The sequence below is a fragment of the Schistocerca piceifrons genome, chromosome 9 (assembly GCF_021461385.2).
Source record: "Schistocerca piceifrons isolate TAMUIC-IGC-003096 chromosome 9, iqSchPice1.1, whole genome shotgun sequence".
In the NCBI taxonomy this organism is placed as follows: domain Eukaryota; kingdom Metazoa; phylum Arthropoda; class Insecta; order Orthoptera; family Acrididae; genus Schistocerca; species Schistocerca piceifrons.
Window position 1 is genome coordinate 48,891,799 of NC_060146.1, and position 19,881 is coordinate 48,911,679.

At 47.4% G+C, this 19,881-nt stretch overlaps 1 protein-coding gene and 1 non-coding gene across 2 annotated transcripts in view; one reads left to right on the plus strand and one right to left on the minus strand.

Moving 5' to 3' along the window:
* The window catches only part of LOC124716693 (ammonium transporter Rh type A-like), a 184,269-nt gene that overhangs the window by 81,085 nt on the left and 83,303 nt on the right, over positions 1-19,881 (minus strand). The window contains exons 4-5 of the mRNA XM_047243234.1: positions 15,167-15,302; positions 4,065-4,231 (exon numbers count right to left, since the gene is read on the minus strand). Coding sequence (XP_047099190.1) covers positions 4,065-4,231; positions 15,167-15,302 — 303 coding nt within the window. The remainder of the gene's footprint in view (positions 1-4,064; positions 4,232-15,166; positions 15,303-19,881) is intronic.
* On the plus strand, positions 10,208-10,282 carry Trnat-ugu. Its single transcript has one exon. It is a non-coding gene; the product is annotated as a tRNA-Thr (tRNA).

Sequence of the window (19,881 nt, forward strand, 5' to 3'; positions counted from 1 at the left end):
TCAGAGATGTTCAATATGGCCCCCTCCAGACACACGAGCAATATCAACCCGATACTCCAACTCGTTCCACACTCTCTGTAGCATATCAGGCGTAACAGTTTGGATAGCTGCTGTTATTTCTCGTTTCAAATCATCAATGGTGGCTGGGAGAGGTGGCCGAAACACCATATCCTTAACATACCCACATAAGAAAAAATCGCAGGGGGTAAGATCAGGGCTTCTTGGAGGCCAGTGATGACGTGCTCTGTCACGGGCTGCCTGGCGGCCGATCCATCGCCTCAGGTAGTTGACGTTCAGGTAGTTACGGACAGATAAGTGCCAATGTGGTGGCGCTCCATCCTGCTGAAATATGAATTGTTGTGCCGTCCAGAACTTTTCCCTTTGCACAAACATCCATTCTCTGTAAACTGTTTATACCAACGTTTAATACACCACCTATCAGGAGGTTTAACACCATACTTCGTTCGAAATGCACGCTGAACAACTGTCGTCGATTCACTTCTGCCGTACTCAATAACACAAAAAGCTTTCTGTTGAGCGGTCGCCATCTTAGCATCAACTGACGCTATCGCCTAGTCAACAGCGCCTCAAGCGAACAAATGTACAACTAAATGAAACTTTATAGCTCCCTTAATTTGCCGACAGATAGTGCTTAGCTCTGCCTTTTGTCGTTGCAGAGTTTTAAATTCCTAAAGTTGTGGTATTCTTTTTGAATCACCCTGTATAACTCAGTACATATCTCGAAATATCTCTTCTTATCTTGCCGATTCGTAAGCTTTAATATACGATGATTATCAATGCAAGGTAGTTTCAAGCCCTATTATTCCTTGGAGCGTCCATTTACTCCATGGAATAGCTTCTCTGCTATCTATGTTTTCTCTTATGAAAAGAATGAAGGAGATCTTGCGGATTAGCAGTGAAAGAACGGAGATGTATATGTATGTATTGTTGAGCTAGTCGCCATCTTGATGAGATTCTGTATGAGAAGGAATTTAATACATGAACTAAACTAAAGTAAGTGTGTTCGCGTATTATTTAACTGACTATTATTGACAGTGTCTGCTTACTACGCTGTGTTGCAAGGGATCAGTGGGGAACGTCTGATTTACACTGGACGAACCTGCCGTTTTGTGCGCTCAAGATATCCAGTTTATTACTTTCAATAAATGGGCTAACACGGTCTTACCAGCAGATCTCCGGTCTTCCCCATGTGATCACCGAAAGTTGAATAATTATTACAAATGTTTTCAGGAGATCGACTGACAATTTTCGTCGCACCGAGACTTCGAAATTGCTTCACTGCCTTATGGAATTTAAGTTAAGCTCAATTTAATCAGGACAGAACAGTATTGAACTGTGTGAATGTGATAAGCCTGCTTTGTGAATGAAAATTCCCCTAATATACGCATGTTTTTTACTATCCTGATCAGTGAAGCTAAATCAGGCCGGTGTGAGAGAGGTTTTTAAACTTTAGATCCCACAAAAATATTAAAATATGTCACCCCGTATCTTCGATTACAACAATCTTTACGCAAGTAATTCTTCAGACTTTCCCGGTGATCTGTAGGCATCTTGAAGTGTCGGGAATTCTGCCACATATTAAAGTAGTTCGTGCAGGATGTTTCGACAACATGGCTCGTTATCTTCATCAGGTGCTACCTGAGACAGATAAGCCAAGGATCGAGGAAGTTCTCTGGAGAATCGGCGAGGAAAGGAATGTATGGAATCACTGACGAGGAGAAGGGTCACGATGGTAGAACATCTGTTAAGATGCAGAGGGTAAAAACTGTAGAGGAAGACTGAGACGGGACTACATACATCAAGTAACTGAGGACGTTGGTTTCAAGTGCTGCAGAGCAATTCGTGGCCAGTCAGAAGATTGATGACAAACCCCGCCATCATCAGTTCCAGTCGTTCCGACTGCAGACAGATACCGCTAGCAGCGTCCTCAGTCCAACGCACCAGGTCGGGAGCTGATGTTCCGTCTTTGGTCCAGTGCAGCTGCCAACAGGCTGGTGTTCCGTTTCCGGCTCATTGCGGTTCGAGGAGTTCCCTCTGTGGTCCGTTCCTGCTGGAAACACTGTTAGCCGTTCCTTTGTTTCTGTGCCCCAGATCCAGCGCTGGTATTCCCTCCTCAAAATGGCTCTGAGCACTATGGGACTTTACTTCTGAGGTCATCAGTCCCCTAGAACTTAAAACTACTTAAACCTAACTAACGTAAGGACAGCACACACATCCATGCCCGAGGCAGGATTCGAACCTGCGACCGTAGCGGTCGCGCGGTTCCAGACTGTAGCGCCTAGAACCGCTCGGCCACAACGGCCGGCCAGGATTCTCAAAACGTCGGTGTTGAGATTGCTACATCAACATCGATTGCACCCGTACCATATGTCTATGCACCAGAAATTGCATGGCGACGACTTTGAACGTCGTATACAGTTCTGCGACTGGGCACAAGAGAAATTACGGAACGAAGACAGATTTTTTGCACGCGTTCTATTTAGAGATGAAGCTTCATTCACCAGCAGCGGTAACGTAAAACGGCATAATATGCACTATTGGGTAACGGGAAATCCACGATAGCTACGACAAGTGGAACATCAGCGACCTTGGCGGGTTAATGTATGGTGCGGCATTATGGGAGGAGGGGTAATTGGCCCCCATTTTATAGATGGCAATCTAAATGGTACAATGTATGCTGATTTCCTACGTGGAGTTCTACCGACGTTACTGCAAGATGTTTCACTGCATGACAGAATGGCGATGTACTTCCAACATGATGGATGTCCGGCACATAGCTCGCGTTCGGTTGAAGCGGTATTGAACAGCATATTTCATGACAGGTGGATTGGTCGTCGAGGCACCATACCATGGCCCGCACGTTCACCGGAACTGACGTCCCCGGATTTCTTTCTGTGGGGAAAGTTGAAGGATATTTGCTATCGTGATCCACCGACAACGCCTGACAACATGCGTCAGCGCATTGTCAATGCGTGTGCGAACATTACGGAAGGAGAACTACCCGCTGTTGAGAGGAATGTCGTTACACGTATTGCCACATGCATTGAGGTTGACGGACATCATTTTGAGTATTTATTGTATTAATGTGGTGTTTACAGGTAATCACGCTGTAATAGCATGCGTTCTCAGAAATGATAAGTTGACAAAGGTACATGTATCACACTGGAACAACCGAAATAAAATGTTCAAACGTACCTAAGTTCTGTATTTTAATTTAAAAAACCTATCTGTTACCAACTGTTTGTCTAAAATTGTGAGCCATATGTTTGTGACTATTACAGCGCGATCTATCACAAAGCGAAAAGAGTGGTCCAACTAAAACATTCATATTTCTTAACGTACTACACGAATATGTAATAAAAAATGGGGGCTCCTATTTAAAAAAAAAAGGGCAGTTGATATCCGTTTGACCTATGGCAGCGCCATCTAGCGGGTCATCCGTAGCGCCATCTGGTTTCCTACTTCAAACTAGACAAGTTTCGTTCTTTGTAGTTTTTTCGTTTGATGCTTATTTCGTGAGATATTTGGCCCGGTAACGATCAATGGATCACGCTGTATAGGTATTGCCTCTGCAGTCCATTCACACTAGAAGTGCCTAGCAACGTTCCGTTTTCGATCCAGTCTGCTGGTGCTCTGTCTTGGGTCCGTTCCTCATGCACACAGCCTTTGAACGGAAAATTTTTGGTGGTCCATAATAAATATTAGTCACCCATTTAAAGGAGCGCTCTTGTCACTTTGGAGCACTGGAGGTGGTGTGCAATTGTGTACCAGGTGGTCATGTGACTGTCCACTAGTGACGTTAGACATGACAGTAAAGCAATGAGTAGGTACCAGTTTGTTGTATGGAATCAGTGCAATAAGAGAGCTCCAGGTGGTGACGCGACAGCTAGACTTCACTGCTACGAATCAGCAGTGGAGGATCACGTGACTGTCTGGGGCCAGTTGTAGACCACCTGCAGAGCTCAGAAGTTGTGCCAGTAACTGGAGTAACTGCCGCGTTGTCCCGCGAGTTTATACGCTACAAGGAAGTCGGTTTTACTCACCAAGGAGAATCTGGTGCGCCGGCTGAAGATGGCCGAGCAGAGGAAGGCGATGACGGTGGAGGAGAGCATGGCCAGGTAGGTGTTGACCATGCAGCGCGACACCTCGGCCATGCCCACGGACGTGGCCGCGTTCATGGTGGGCCACAGACACCACAGGAAGACGGTGCCTGCAACCAGACGCATAGTATGTGAGGGGCAGCGCTCGTATCACGATACTGCCTGCTCATTCTGACGTCACGCGCAATATCGTCAACCGCAAGAATTGCTGGCAACATTCGACGCGGACCTCTCTCGCATGGGTAACAGCTAACACACATCGTTAGTAGCAGAAATATACAAACCGCAAGTGCCATTGGTTTGCAGGAACTCTTATGAGATAGTGTTACGTGCGAAATACTTGTGACAAGGAAAAATACAAATGTTATTTGAATACATGGGGGCTGTACTTTCGGACATGTCCGAATGAACGGACACCACGTATTTGTATAATGATTCGCCTCGAAGGGCAATAAATCCGCCACTTTCAGTGTGAGTTCACAATTACGTTCGACCTCTTGCAGGAATCTCAAACGGGCGAGCGTGGAGGATACCAGTGGGGAGTTATGGATAGGTAGCGCTAGGTTGGAATATGGGTCGGCCAAGGGGCTTACCGAGATACTTTGCGTAATTACGATACGCAACGCAATGGCCTAGTAACTAGAAACTCCTGAATGCCAATCCCGGACTGGTACACATTTTTATTCGTCGCCCTTGATTCTACATAAAGTCCCAATGAGGTTTACCGCTTACATTAATACCTCCTTCCTCTTCTTTCTTTCCTCCCCCCTTCCACGTTCAATTTATATGATATGAATATGATTGTTCTTCGTTTCACTCGCAACACTTTAAGCTGTCCTCTTAGATTCCTGCCTAGCTACATAGACACACTCGGAAATAGCCACGTATTTGGAAATAAGAGTTATACACTACTGCCCATTAAAATTGCTACACCAAGAAGAAATGCAGATGATAAACGGGTATTCATTGGACAAATATGTTATACTAGAACTGACATCTGATTACATTTTCACGAAATTTGGGTGCAGAGATCGTGAGAAATCAGAACCCAGAACAACCACCTCTGGCCGTAATAACGGCCTCAATACGCCTGGGCATTGAGTCAAACAGAGCTTGGATGGTGTGTTCAGGTACAGCTGCCCATGCAGCTTCAACAAGATACCACAGTTCATCAAAAGTAGTGACTGGCGTATCGTGACGAGCCAGTTGCTCAGCCACCATTGTCCAGACGTTTTCAGTTGGTGAGAGATCTGGAAAATGTGCCGGCCAGGGCAGCAGTCGAACATTTTCTGTATCCAGAAAGGCCCGTACAGGACCAGCAACACGCGGTCGTGGATTATCCTGCTGAAATGTAGGGTTTCGCAGGGATCGAATGAAGGGTAGAGCCACGGGTCGTAGCACATCTGAAATGTAGCGTCCACTGTTCAATATGCCGTCAATGCGAACAAGAGGTGACCGAGACACGTAACTAATGGCACCCCATACCACCACACCGGGTGATACGCCACTATGGCGATGACAAATTGACGCTTCCAATGTGCGTCCACTACGATGTCGCCAAACACGGATGCGACCATCATGATACTGTAAACAGAACCTGGATTCATCCGAAAAAATGACGTTTTGCCATTCGTGCACACAGGTTTGCCGTTGAGAACACCATCGCAGGCGCTCGTCTCTGTGATGCATCGTTAAGGGCGACCACAGCCATGGTCTCCGAGCTGATAGTCCATACTGCTGCAAACGTCGTCGAACTGTTCGTGCAGATGGTTATTGTCTTGCAAACGTTGGCATCTGTTGACTCATGGATCGAGACGTGATTGCACGATCCGTTACAGCCATGCAGATAAGTTGCCTGTCATCACGACTGCTAGTGACACGAGGCCGATGGGATCCAGCACGGCGTTCCGTATTACCCTCCTGAACCGATTCCATATTCTGCTAACAGGCATTGGCTATCGAGCAACGCGAGAAGCAATGTCGCGATACGAAAAACCGCAATCGCGATAGGCTACAATCCGACCTTCATCAAAGTCGGAAACGTGATGGTACGCATTTCTCCTTCTTACACGAGGCATCACAACAACGTTTCACCAAGCAACGCCGGTCAACTGCTGTTTGTGTGTGAGAAATCGGTTGGAAAGTTTTTTCATGTCAGCACGCTGTAGGTATCGCCACTGGCGTCAACCTTGTGTGAATGGTCTGAAAAGCTAATCATTTGCATATCTCAGCATCTTCTTCCTGTCGGTTAAATTTCGCGTCTGTGGCACGTCAGCTTCGTGGTGTAGCAATTTTAATGGGCAGTAGTGTATATATTTGTGGGATGGAAGAACATGAAATTTATTGCAGCTAGTTTCAGTCTCAACAATTAAAGCTGTCCTTTTAAATTCCTGCCTGAGTGCGTGAAATTGGAACATAGTGGGAAATAAACAGCCAAATACTTGCTTCAGCCTTCGTTCTATAATCAGAGGCAAATTTTAAACGACATCGAATACGCAGAAAACCGTTTGTATTGAACCGGTGACCTAGAAACGACGGAGAAGCTTTGTCGCGCCATAGCCCTCAGTGGTTCACAACCCCACTACAGGCTACAGCATTCCACCCACCCCACCTCCGCCCCACACCGAACCCAGGGTTATTGTGCCGTTCGGCCCCCAATGAACCACCCGGGAACGTCTTGTACCAGACGAGTGAAACCCCAAATGTTTGCATGCTAGAGTAATTATGGTGTATGCATACGTGGAGACTGTTTGCACAGCAATCGCCGACATAATGCAACTGAGGCGGAATAAGGGGAACCAGCTCGCATTCGCCGAGGCAGATGGAAAACCGCCTAAAAACCATCCACAGGCTGTCCGGCACACCGGACCTCGACACTAATCTGCCAGGTGGATTCGTGCCAGAGACCGACACGCCTTCCCTCTCGGGAAGCAGTGCGTAGACCGCGCGGCTAGCCGGGCGCGCTTACGCAGAACATACTTGTATTACATTCCCAGAACATGTTGAGAACGGATGTGAATATACAACCATCGACTCTGTAAACCACGATATTATCTATTAAACTAGAGCTGCACCCCATATCTCGCTTGTCATAGTGTCTCTTGACGGATTATATTGATGCGTTCTTCACTGAAGTTCAATGATGAGGAAAGCGTGTTTGTGATACATTTTCAATGCGCCGTCGCCTTGCAACGGCGTAATGCAACTTACAATACAAAAGAGCTAAATGTGCCAAAATGAGTAAGGCGCCTGCCTCATCGATTGTCGATATTGCACGTGACGTCAAAATGGCGTCACGCTTCCAGGAAGTCCGGCGAGATGAGCGTCAGCCATGGAGTGGGGTTCAGTGAAATTTCACACTGTCACATTGGAGCAGCCGATCTATTTGACGTAATCTCATGGAATCAAATATGTCTAGATCGCACCTGGTGCGTTTATGATACATTAAATACAAGACACAGTCAACCACACAAACAAATTCGCAACGTTAATACACAACACAATTTTCTTCCTTTTAGTTTGTAAGTATTTAAAAAAAATTTATTCTGAAATATTACAATATGCTGGGTGATTCCGTGATGATGTTAGATTTTCAGGGATGATAGAGTGTGGTAAATGTATGAATCTGTGGTAAGAGACGATAGTTCAGAGCCGACTGTCTTGAAAGGTATAACCGAAAATCTACTCAAGTTCCGCCTCGCCCTCGCACAACCCTTGAACTATGAGCCCCACCTTCCGAATCCTCACTATGACATATAGAATTACCGCTGAATACTCTCCAACACCACCAGCCAATTTGCCTTCTTGAAGGACAAGTAACAGCGCACTTGACGTCAAAGAGAGTGAGAAAATCCTAAGTTTACGAGCCAGTAATAACGAAATCCATTTACCTGTACAAGTTTAACAAGCTGCTACATGTACATCAGTTGTTTTGGAACATGTATTATGTTCGAGTATAATGACTCTTCTGGAGACTAGAAATCTACTCTGTACAGAAATATACTCTGTATGGATTTCTAAAAAGACGATCGTGTGAAACCCAGGTCGCACTATTCGTCCACGAGACTCTGAGGGCCATAGACACGGGTTCACAGGTAGATGCCGTGTTTCTTGACTTCCACAAGGCGTTCGATACACTTCCCCACAGTCGTTTAATGAACAAAGTAAGAGCATATGGAGTATCACACCAATTGTGTGGTTGGATTGAAGAGTTCCTAGATAACAGAACGCAGCATGTCATTCTCAATGGAGAGACGTCTTCCGAAGTAAGAGTGATTTCAGGTGTGCCGCAGGGGAGTGTCGTAGGACCGTTGGTATTCACAATATACACAAATGACCTTGTGGATAACATCGGAAGTTCACTGAGGCTTTTTGTGGATGATGCTGTGGAATATCGAGAGGTTGTAACAATGGAAAATTGTACTGAAATGCACGAGGATCTGCAGCGAATTGACGCATGGCGCAGGGAATGGCAATTGAATGTCAATGTAGACAAGTGTAATGTGCTGCGAATACATAGAAAGATAGATCCCTTATCATTTAGCTACAATATAGCAGGTCAGCAACTGGAAGCAGTTAATGCCATAAACTATCTGGGAGTACGCATTAGGAGTCATTTAAAATGGAATGATCATATAAAGTTGATCGTCGGTAAAGCAGATGCCAGACAGTACACTTGTTCGCCCACTGCTTGAATACTGCTCACCAGTGTGGGATCCGTACCAGATAGGGTTGATAGAAGAGATAGAGAAGATTCAACGGAGAGCAGCGCGCTTCGTTACAGGATGATTTAGTAATCGCGAAAGCGTTACGGAGATGGTAGATAAACTCCAGTGGAAGACTGTAGGAGAGACGCTCAGTAGCCCGGAACGGGCTTTTGTTGAAGTTTCGAGAACATACCTTCACCGAGGAGTCAAGCAGTATATTGCTCCCTCCTACGTATATCTCGCGAAGAGACCACGAGGATAAAATCAGAGAGATTAGAGCCCACACAGAGGCATACCGACAATCGTTCTTTCCACGAACAATACGAGACTGGAATAGAAGGGAGACACGATAGAGATACTCAAGGTACCCTCCGCCACACACCGTCAGGTGGCTTGCGGAGTATGGTTGTGGATGTAGATGTAGATGTAGAAGTTGTTCAAAATGGCATTCCCAGCGTCAATGCAGGCGTGGCGTCGCCGCACAGTGTTATCCCGTATCCGTTCTAATGTCCCCGATGTCGCTGGAACAGTGGCGCAGGCAGCAAGACTTCTTGCCAGGACCTCGTCTTCTATCTCACATGAAATGATAATTATATTAAGACCCTAAGCTGTCGACAGGCATTGATATACCTCAACGGGGACAGTTGAAAATGTGTGCCGCGACCGGGACTCGAACCCGATATCTCCTGCTTGCATGGCAGACGCTCTATCCACCTGAGCCACCGAGGGCACAGAGAATAGTGCTACTGCAGGGATTTGTACCTTGCACGCTCCCCGTGAGACCCACATTCCCAACTTAATGTCCACATACTACATTCGTAGTGCCCCTGCCTATTACACTCATTACTCGCGGCAGACAATCTTACCGAGTCCCGTAAGTCCAGCACAGAAGGTCAATGGCCGGTTAGCCTTAACTATATGAAGGTGGTATCTGTTCTTTCAAAAAATTGTTGAACTCTTATGGGACTTAACTGCTAAGGTCATCAGTCCGTAAGCTTACACACTACTTAACCTAAATTATGCTAAGGACAATCACACACACCCATGCCCGAGGGAGGACTCGAACCTCCGCCGGGAGCAGCTGCACAGTCCATGACTGCAGCGCCTAAGACCGCTCGGCTAATACCGCGCGGCTCTGTTCTTTCAGACATGTCCGAAAGAACAGATACGATCTTCATATAGTTAAGGCTAACCGGCCATTGACCTTCTTCTTCTGTGCTGGATGTACACGCATTGGCCGACCTCTTACGGGACTCAGTAAGATTGTCTGCCGCGAGTAAAGAGTGTAATGGGCAGGAACACTACGAATGTAGTGTGTGGACATTAAGTTGGGAATGTCAGTCTCACGGGGAGCGTGCAAGGGATAAATCCCTGCAGTCTGCCGTCGATGGCTCAGATGGATAGAGCGTCAGCCATGTAAGCAGGAGATCCCGGGTTCGAGTCCCGGTCGCGGCACACATTTTCAGCTGTCCCCGTTGATGTATATCGACGCCTGTCGACAGCTTAGGGTCTTGATGTAATTATCATTTCATTCTAACAGAGGTGCATGGTCACCGATGGTATCTGTTCTTTCGGACGTGTCTCAAAGAACAGAGACCATCTTCATATATCTATCTCGACAGGCGACAAGCCCACTCAAGGAGAAATGAAGTGAGGTGAGATTAGGTGAACGTTGTGCCCATGAAACAGGATCTTCACTACCTGTCCACTTTTCAGGGAATGTCTAATCGAGATGGTCACGAACCCCCAGTCCAAAGTGAGGTAGGACTCGATCATGTTACAACCACAGTTGCTGGCGAATAACAAGTGCTGTTTGAGACGGGATACTCCACAATATAAGCAACAACAGTAGTGCTACATGTAGTCCATTGTCGGAAGTATCAAAACGATTTTCCCTTATAACTTTCGACTCACTCGTTTCTCTACTGCAGTCCCATACCTCAGTTTGATACATTTACCTTCCTTCTTCGTTCCTGAAAGCTCACATCGTCAGTAAATGAGCCTGTATACATTGAACTGACGAAAGTCATAGGATAGCGATATGCACATGTACATTTGGCGGTGGTATCGGGTACAGAAGGTATAAAAGCATTCATTTGTAGCCAGATGATTCCTGGGAAAAGATTGCCGACATGATTATGGCCGTACAACGGGAATCAACTAACTTTGAACGCAGAATGGTAGTGGGAGCTAGGCGCAAGGGACGTTCTGTTTCAGAAATCGTTAGCGAATTCAATATTCCGAGATCCACAGCGACAATACCAAATTTCAGGCACTACTTCCCACCACGGACAAAGCAATGGCCGGCAGCCTTCACTTACAACCGAGAACAGTGGCATTTGTGTAGGGTTGTCAGCGCTAGCAGACAGGCAACACCGCGTGAAATAACGGCTGAAATCAATGTGGGACGTACGACGAACGTATTCGTTAGGATAGCGCGGAGAAATTTGTCGTTAATGGGCTGTGGCAGCAGACGACCGACGGGAGTGTCTTTGCTAACAGCACGATATCGCCTGCAAGTGCTTCACCAAGGTTCGTGACCATATCGGTTGGATCTGGAAGGCTGGAGAACCGTGGCTTGGCCAGGTGAGTCCAGATTTTAGTTGGTAAGAGCTGATGGTAGCTTACGAGAGTCGCACAGACTCCATGAAGCCACGGGTCCAAATTCTCAACAAGGCACTGTGCAGTCTGACGGAGGCTTCTTAATGACGTGGGCCGTGTTTACATGGGTCACTGACTCGAAATGGTTAGGTTCGGCTACTTGGAGACAATTTGCAGCCATTTATATTCCCAAACAACCACGGAATTTTCATGGATGACAATGTGTCATGTCACCGGGCTATAGCTATTCGCAATTTGTTTGGAGACCATGCTGTCCAATTCTAGCGAATGATTTAGCCTCGCAGATCGACGGAGATTAATCCCATCGAACGTTTATGGGACATAGTCTCCAGGTCAGTACGTGCATAAAATCCTGCGTGGCAACACTTCCGCAATTGCGGACGGGGAAATACAATGTCGTGTGACTAGGGCCTCCCGTCAGGTAGACAGTTCGCCGGGTGCAAGTCTTCCGATTTGACGCCACTTTGACGACTTGCGCGTCGATAGGGTTTGAGACGATGATGGTTAGGACAACACTACACACAGTGCCTGAGCGGAAAAAATCTCCGACCCAGCCGGGAATCGAACCCAGGCCCTTAGGATCGACATTCTGTCGCGTTGACCATTGAGCTGCCGGGGGCGGACATAGACGGGTATAGAGGCAGCATGGTTCAATGTTTCTGCAGCAGGGGACTTAAAACGACTTGTTGAGTCCATGCGAAGTCGAGTTGCTGCACTATGTCGGGCATAAGGAGATCCGACACGATATCAGGAGGTATCCCACGACTTTTGTCACGTCAGTGTAGACCATTGTTCTCTAAACAGAGCCTGTTTGTGCCAAGTGATGACGAATAGGCGCAGTCCTCTTGTCGGTGGTTTCTTCCTAACAGCAGCCGAAAACTCGAGGACAAAAAAATCCTCCTTCGTGGGCAGATTCAATAAATTTACTTAGTCAGGTAATGAATACTCCACCATGAGACATTTTTCTCATGTCACCCATTAGAGCGATCACAACAGGAAATACGTCACATGAAGATTGCTGCTCCCCGCTCAACCGAAGGTACAATGCCGCAGAAAAAAATCGCAGTACCAAAAAGGAGTTGTGCGACATAAACGAAAGTTGGTAGGCGTGCTTCCACAGCTGGAAGATGGTGTCTATCCAGATTTTGCGCCAGCTGCGTAAGACTGGCGCCAGTAGAACCACTACGAGGATGCAAACGAGGTTTGCTTTAAATACGTGAGAGTTACCTTTGAGACTGGACGAGGTGAGTTGATGTCGGTCAAGAATGTCTTTCAGACGAGAAGCCATTATCAACATCCCCTGAGATGGACGAGGTTGTCTAACAGAGCTACGAGAAGAGGCGTGTGGCTTCTGCGACATTGCAGAAAGAAATGTAGCCACTGTACATCATTGCTAGCGGCGGTGGTCACAATGTACATTCGGACGGCCTCGTGGCTCTACCGACACGGAAGACCATCGTGCTAGGCGTATCGTTGTGTCGCGTGTGCATCTGCATCAGCAGTTTGAACAGCAGTTAGCACTGCAGTAACACAATGGTTACAAATCGCTAGCTTCAAGGAGAGCTCCGAACCAGCTGCCCTGTAGCCTGTATTCCACTGACCCCAAACCACCGCCGTCTGCGACTTCAGTGATGTCAGGCGAGATGTCACTGGAGGGCAGGTTGGAGGTCTGTTGTGTTTTCTGATGAAAGCTGGTTTTGCCTCGGTGCCAGTGATGGCTATGTGATGGTTAGAAGGACGCCAGTTGACGGCCTGGAACCAGAGTGCTCGACGCACTGGACCGTCACCTGGAGTTACGGTCTGGGGTGCGATTTCATATGACAGCAGGACCACCCTCGTGCTTATCCCACGCACCCTGACTGGCGATTCGAACTGTTGTGCTGCCATTTATAAACAGATTCCAACGGGTGTCTTCCAACAGGATAACGCTCGCCCACGAACCGCTGTTGTAACGCAACATGCTATGCAGAGAGCTGACATGTTGCGTTGGCCTGCTCGATCACCAAATCTGTCTCCAGCCGAGCGCTTAAGCGACATCATCGGACAACTCCAGCGTCATCCAGAAACAGCTTCAGCCGTCCCTGTAATGACAGAGCAAGTGCAACGGGAATGGAACTCCATCTCACAAACCGACATTCGGAACCTGTGAACACAATGCACGCACATTTACATGCTTGCATTCTACACTGTGGCGGTTGTTCATATACCAACATTCCACATTTGCATTGGCTTATGTCGCGCGAACATTAACCTGTGATAATGCAGTGTTAAGTTCTGAAATTTAACCAACAGGAAGAAGATGCTGTCATATGCAAATGATTAGCTTTTCAGAGCATTCACACAAGGTTGGCGACACATACAACCTGCTCATATGAGGTAAGTTGCCAACCGATTTCTCATACACAAACAGCAGTTGACCGGCGTTGCCTGGTGAAACGTTGTTGTGATGCCTCGTGTAAGGAGAAAAAGGAGAAAAAGGTCGCGATCCAATGACTGTTAGCATAATATGGAATCGGTGGGTTCAGGACGGTAATACGGAACGCCGTGCTGGATCCCAACGGTCTCGTATTACCAGCAGTCGAGATGATAGGCATCTTATCCGCATGGCTCTAACGGATCGTGCAGCCACGTCTCGATCCTTGAGTCAACAGATGGGGACGTTTGCAAGACAACAACCGTCTGCACCAACAGTTCGACAACGTTTGCAGCAGCATGGAGCATCAGGTCGGAGACCATGGCTGCGGTTACCCTTGACGCTGCATCACAGACAGGAGCGCCTCCAATCGTGTACTCAACGACGAACCTGGGTGCACCAATGGCAAAACGTCATTTTTTCGGATGAATCCAGGTTGTGTTTACAGCATCATGACGGTCGCATCCGTGTTTGGCGACATCGCGGTGAACGCACATTGCAAGCGTGTATTCGTCATCGCCATACTGGCGTATCACCCGGCGTGATGGTATGGGGTGCCATTGGTTACACGTCTCGGTCACCTCTTGTTGGCATTGACGGCACTTTGAACAGTGGGCGTTACATTTCAGATGTGTCACGACCCCTGGCTATACCCTTCATTCGATCCCTGCGAAACCCTACATTTCAGCAGGATAACGCACGACCGCATATCGCAGGTCCTGTACGGGCCTTTTTGGATACAGAAAATGTTCGACTGCCGCCCTGGCCAGCACATTCTCCAGATCTCTCACCAATTGAAAACGTCTGGTCAATGGTGGCCGAGCAACTGGCTCGTCACAATACGCCAGTCACTACTCTTGATGAACTGTGGTATCGTGTTGAAGCTGCATGGGCAGCCGTACCTGTACACGCCATCCAAGCTCTGTTTGACTCAATGCCCAGGCGTGTCAAGGCCGTTACTACGGCCAGAGCTCGTTGTTTTGGGTACTGATTTCTCAGGATCTCTACACCCAAACTGCGTGAAAATGTAATCACATGTCAGTTGTAGTATAATATATTTGTGCAATGAATAACTGTTTATCATCTGCATTTCTTCTTCGTGTAGCAATTTTAATGGCCAGTAGTGTATATTCCCAAAATTTTATTCCTCTACATTATTTACTTCTTGGTTCTGCGATTTTTTAATCCGTCAGTATATATTACCCGTGGCAACGACGGGCTACTTGCCAGGTAGCTCTACTGAGTAGTGCGGACACGAAGCCGACAGTTGGCACATAGAAAGTATCAGAGTGGACGTGACTCACCGAGCATGGCGAACGAGTCTGTTGTATCGGAGCGACGCTGCGCCGTGGCGTCCCCGTGGCGCACAGTGATGCCGGCGGCCAATCCGAAGGCGGCGCCGAACATGTGCACGTACAGGGAACCGCCCGCGTCCGCCGCCTGTGGACAGACAAGCAGAGGCCTCCAGCGACATGCAGCATCACACTGTACTGTGACACAGGTTTGCATTACACTCCTCTCTTCGAGCAACGTAAGGTATTGTCTATTGAACCCGGGACCTAGAAACGACGGGGAGCCTTCGACCCGCCGTAGCCCTCAGTGGTTCACAACCCCAGCTCAGGCTACAGCAGTCCACCCACCCCGCCGCTGCCCCACACCGAATCCAGGGTTATTGTGTGCGGTTCGGCCACCAGTGTGCCAACCCCCCCCCCCCCCCCCCCCCCTTAGCCCCCAGGAACATCTCATGCCAGAAGAGTGTAACCCCAAATGTTTGCGTGGTGGAGTATTTACGGTGTATGCGTATGTGTAAACAGCGTTTGCGCAACAATTACCGACATAGTGTAACTAAGGCGGAATAAGGGGAACCAGCCCGCATTTGCTGAGGTAGATGGAAAACCGCCTAAAAACCCTCCACAGACTGGCTGGTTCACCGGACCTCAACACTAATCCGCCGGGTGGATTCGTGCCGGGGACCAGGTGCTGCTTACCGCCTGGAAAGCAGTGCATTAGACCGCACGGCCAACCGGGTGGGCAAACCCACCTTAAAAACCATCCACAGACTGGCTGGTTCACTGGACCTCAACACTAATCCGCCGGGCAGATTCGTGCTGGCGACCAGGTGCTGCTTACCGCCTGGAAATCAGTGCATTAGACCGTATGGCCAACTGGGTGGGCAAACCCACCTTAAAAACCATCCACAGACTGGCTGGTTCACTGTACCTCAACACTAATCCGCCTGGCGGATTCGTGCTAGGGACCAGGTGCTGCTTACCACCTGGAAAGCAGTGTATTACACCACACGGCCAACCAGGTGGGCAAACCCACCTTAAAAACCATCCACAGACTGGCTGGCATACCGGACCTTGACACTAATCTGCCATGCGGATTTGTGCTGGGGCCTGGCATGCCTTCCCACTCGGGAAGCAGAGCATTACACCATGCTGCTAGCCAGGCAGCCACTTTTCTGATGTAAATTCACAAAGTTTTCATGTTGATGCTAGGTAAAATAACATCTTGAACACTTGAAATGTGTGTGATCAATGTGAAGCTTGAATTGGAACATGAAGAATAGCTACTAAATGTTCGACACATACTATATACCAACACTTCATTATCCTGGTTATCATTTTCACTAAGTGTGTTCTGCAGCTTGAGGTTCAAATTAAACGCCCTCTTCACTTCAGGCACGAAATCTGCTTGTTTTTTTAAGTGACATATAAATTGCTTTGCCAACCGTAGATTGAGCAGTGTAGAGCAACAAAATTATAGCTTGTGCTTTGGGCCCTTATGGAAATGAATATCACAAAAATCTATGAGTACCTGTAGTGAATGTTCATACAGCACAAATAAAGATGTCAGCAGCATGTGTTTGAGCTATAAGGTCCAGTCAAACGAAAACAGGGCAGATGGAGGAAAGTAGGTAATCTCTTTATTGAAAAGGGCGATCAAAAAATTTCCGTTCGAAGGCTGTACAGTCCAGAATCGGTGTGCTAATCAGTCCAAATCGTCGTGAACATTGAGGCAATTATCCCAGCGACACACCGGGTTGAAGATACACATTTGATGAAACACTGTGTCCTGCTGAGTTGATGAAGTTGAGAGCAATCGTCAGTCTTTCACGGCCTTTTTTAAGGGATCGAAGTTATTATAGTCGTATAGTGAGAGATCGGCGCTAAAGGAAGCATGCTCGAATGCCTCTCTCTTGAGTTGGCGTAACTTCTGCGTTAATACATTTGCGATATGGGGACATGCGTTATCGTGAAATAGTAGCATCCCTTGTCGCACCGTACTATAATGGATGTCTTCAGGTCTTTACCCTTCGGCGGCCCAGAAAACAATAACAGCGCGTGGTTTCTGTTTTGACACATTTGGTATTAAGTTTGCTTTACTTCAGGTTTCGGCAGTTAGAGCACACTGGGCCTCGACACTAATCCGCTGGGCGGATTTGTGCTGGGTACCGGCACGCCTTTTCGCTCAGGAAGCAGTGCGTTAGGTCGCATGGCTAGCCGGGCGGACATAACGTAAGGTAAATACACTACCTCATCAGAAGTACCCGGACACCCCTATGATATGCGGAACTGATCACCAGAGCACTTTCCCGTGAAAGGCAAAGGTCCCGAATTCCAGTCTCTGTCGGGCATACAGTTTTAATCACCAGATGTCACGATGGGCTTACCCGCCAGTATATAAGGAGGTGGGATGGTGAATACTGAGTTTTGTAGAACACTCAGTATAATGTCGTTTATTGAAACTAAACTACACTTCTCGAACAATCACTATATACGCACAAAAACAAATAACTTGTAGACGACCATTCATCAAGAGCGTCGGTGAGGTCCGTGGGAGCTAGTCCTAGCTCGGCGAGGAACTGGCTGTACTGTTGCTGCGCTGGCCTTATAAAGCCAGCGGAGGCCGGCGGGGTACTCCAACTTTCCCTGTGTCTGTGAGGCGACCTCTTCAGAAAAAGGTTCGCATTAGTCTCTAGCAAGTTCTATTTGTTTTGAGGAATTGTTTTCCTCTTGGTTGCGCCTGCAAGTGCTTGTGTATGTTATATGGTACACAGGGGTGTCTTGAGTGTAGTCTGCTTGGCAGGGGCCATCTGTGGCAGACGTAACATGGGAAGTGGGGAATGGTGTTGTCAGCAGAGGAGCAATTGACTTGTTGTTGGACTTCACCTGACAAGGGGAGGCCACGGCGTTGGGATCACGGATTTACTTGAAACTTTTGACCCCTTTAGCAGGCCATTAACATAACATAATGTGCAAGTGTTACAGCTCACTAATCTGGCAATTTTGGGAAAATCGTAAGAGAAGTTTTACGTGTCTATTAAGTAACTGATGTATCTGTGCGTAGGTGCCACACGTTAGAGCTCATAGTGGTCAGGTGGTAGTCCAGTCTGCATGGTACCTTACTGCCAATGGGAAGCAAGTATGTCAGTCACACCTTCACAGGATTCACCTCGCAGACACCCCATTGTGTGTCCACTGTGATGTTATGGACACAGACGAGCATCCTCTGGTGTGCAGATTAGCAAGACAGGCAGAGCTACTTGATTAAGAAGTAGCGGCTTCGGTCTCATAAACTGACAGACGGCCGGGAGAGCGGTGTGCTAACCACATGCCCCTCCAAGGTCTATTCGGACGGAGAAGAAAGCAGTATATAAATGACCTATTAAAGAACCTCGGAAGTCCCGTGAGGCTTTTTGCAGGAGATGCTCTTGTATACTGAGATGTCGCAACTCTAGAAATCTGTGGCGAAAAGCTGGAAACCTGAAGAGGATCGATGGTTGATGCAGGAAGTGGCAATTGATCCTCAACTAAAACAGATATAGCGGTTTGTGCATAAATAAATGGAAAAAGGTATTGTTTGATTACACGATTGCCGAACACTCACATTTATCAAATATGTGACCTTTTTTACGAATTTTTTTGAAACGTTCACAAGACATGAACAGTAAATGAATCTTCAATTAAATACTCCGTTGTTGAAACAATTGCACCAAAAATTTTGCTATTTTGAATCTTCTTGGTTCAGAAAAAATATTAATTAGGGTAAGAATTAATTCTATCAGCAGTAATCAGAGTCAGATAGTTTTTGAAAACTGGATCCGCACAATTCCGCTTCCGATTACCAGAAACAACAGTGGCCACATGGTGATTTCATCGTTTAATGAGGTGACAAAAAAGTCCTCTATAATGATTTTGTTATCTTTTGTCGAAATTGGAACATGCGGGCATAACGTAAGGTAAATACACTACCTCATCAGAAGTACCCGGACACCCCTATGATATGCGGAACTTATCACCAGAGCACTTTCCCGCGAAAGGCAAAGGTCCCGAGTTCGAGTCTCGGTCGGGCATACAGTTTTAATCATTTTTTTTGGGTGCATCTGCGATATTGTTAATTCTTGTACCGATATGTTGGCTGCCGACCTTTCAGCGATTCTCAGCGTGAGTCGCTTGCCGGACTTAGACTGATCAGCCAAACCATTACGACCACTGCCCAAGGCGACGTTGGATGCCGCCTGGTGACGTTGCGGCCACGTGACGAGGTAATAAATGTATGTAAGCGGAGCAGACACGGACGGGGGACCACCCTAGCGGACATAAGGGCTGCGAATGGGGAAATCCACTGAAATAAGAAAGTCTGAGAAAGGGCAGATTATTATTAAGCGGAACCTGTGAACGAGTGTCTCGTAAACGGCGGAGGTGGTCGAATGTTCACGTGCCACTGTCGTGAGCATCTACCGAAAGAGGTAGGACAGTGAAACTACCACAAGGCGCTAAATAGTTGGACGTACCGACTCTGCACAGAACCTAGGATTCGGAGGCTTGTCTCCTCTGTAAACTAGAACAGGTATCTCCGCAAAAAGACCACAAATCTGATGTAGGCACTTTTGGGGAACACCGTTCATCCTACACTGTTGAATATGGAGCTTCGCAGCAGACCACCCCTACGTCTTGACATGTCGACCCAACGACAGCGTCAATTACAACTGCGGAGGGCTCTGGACCATCGG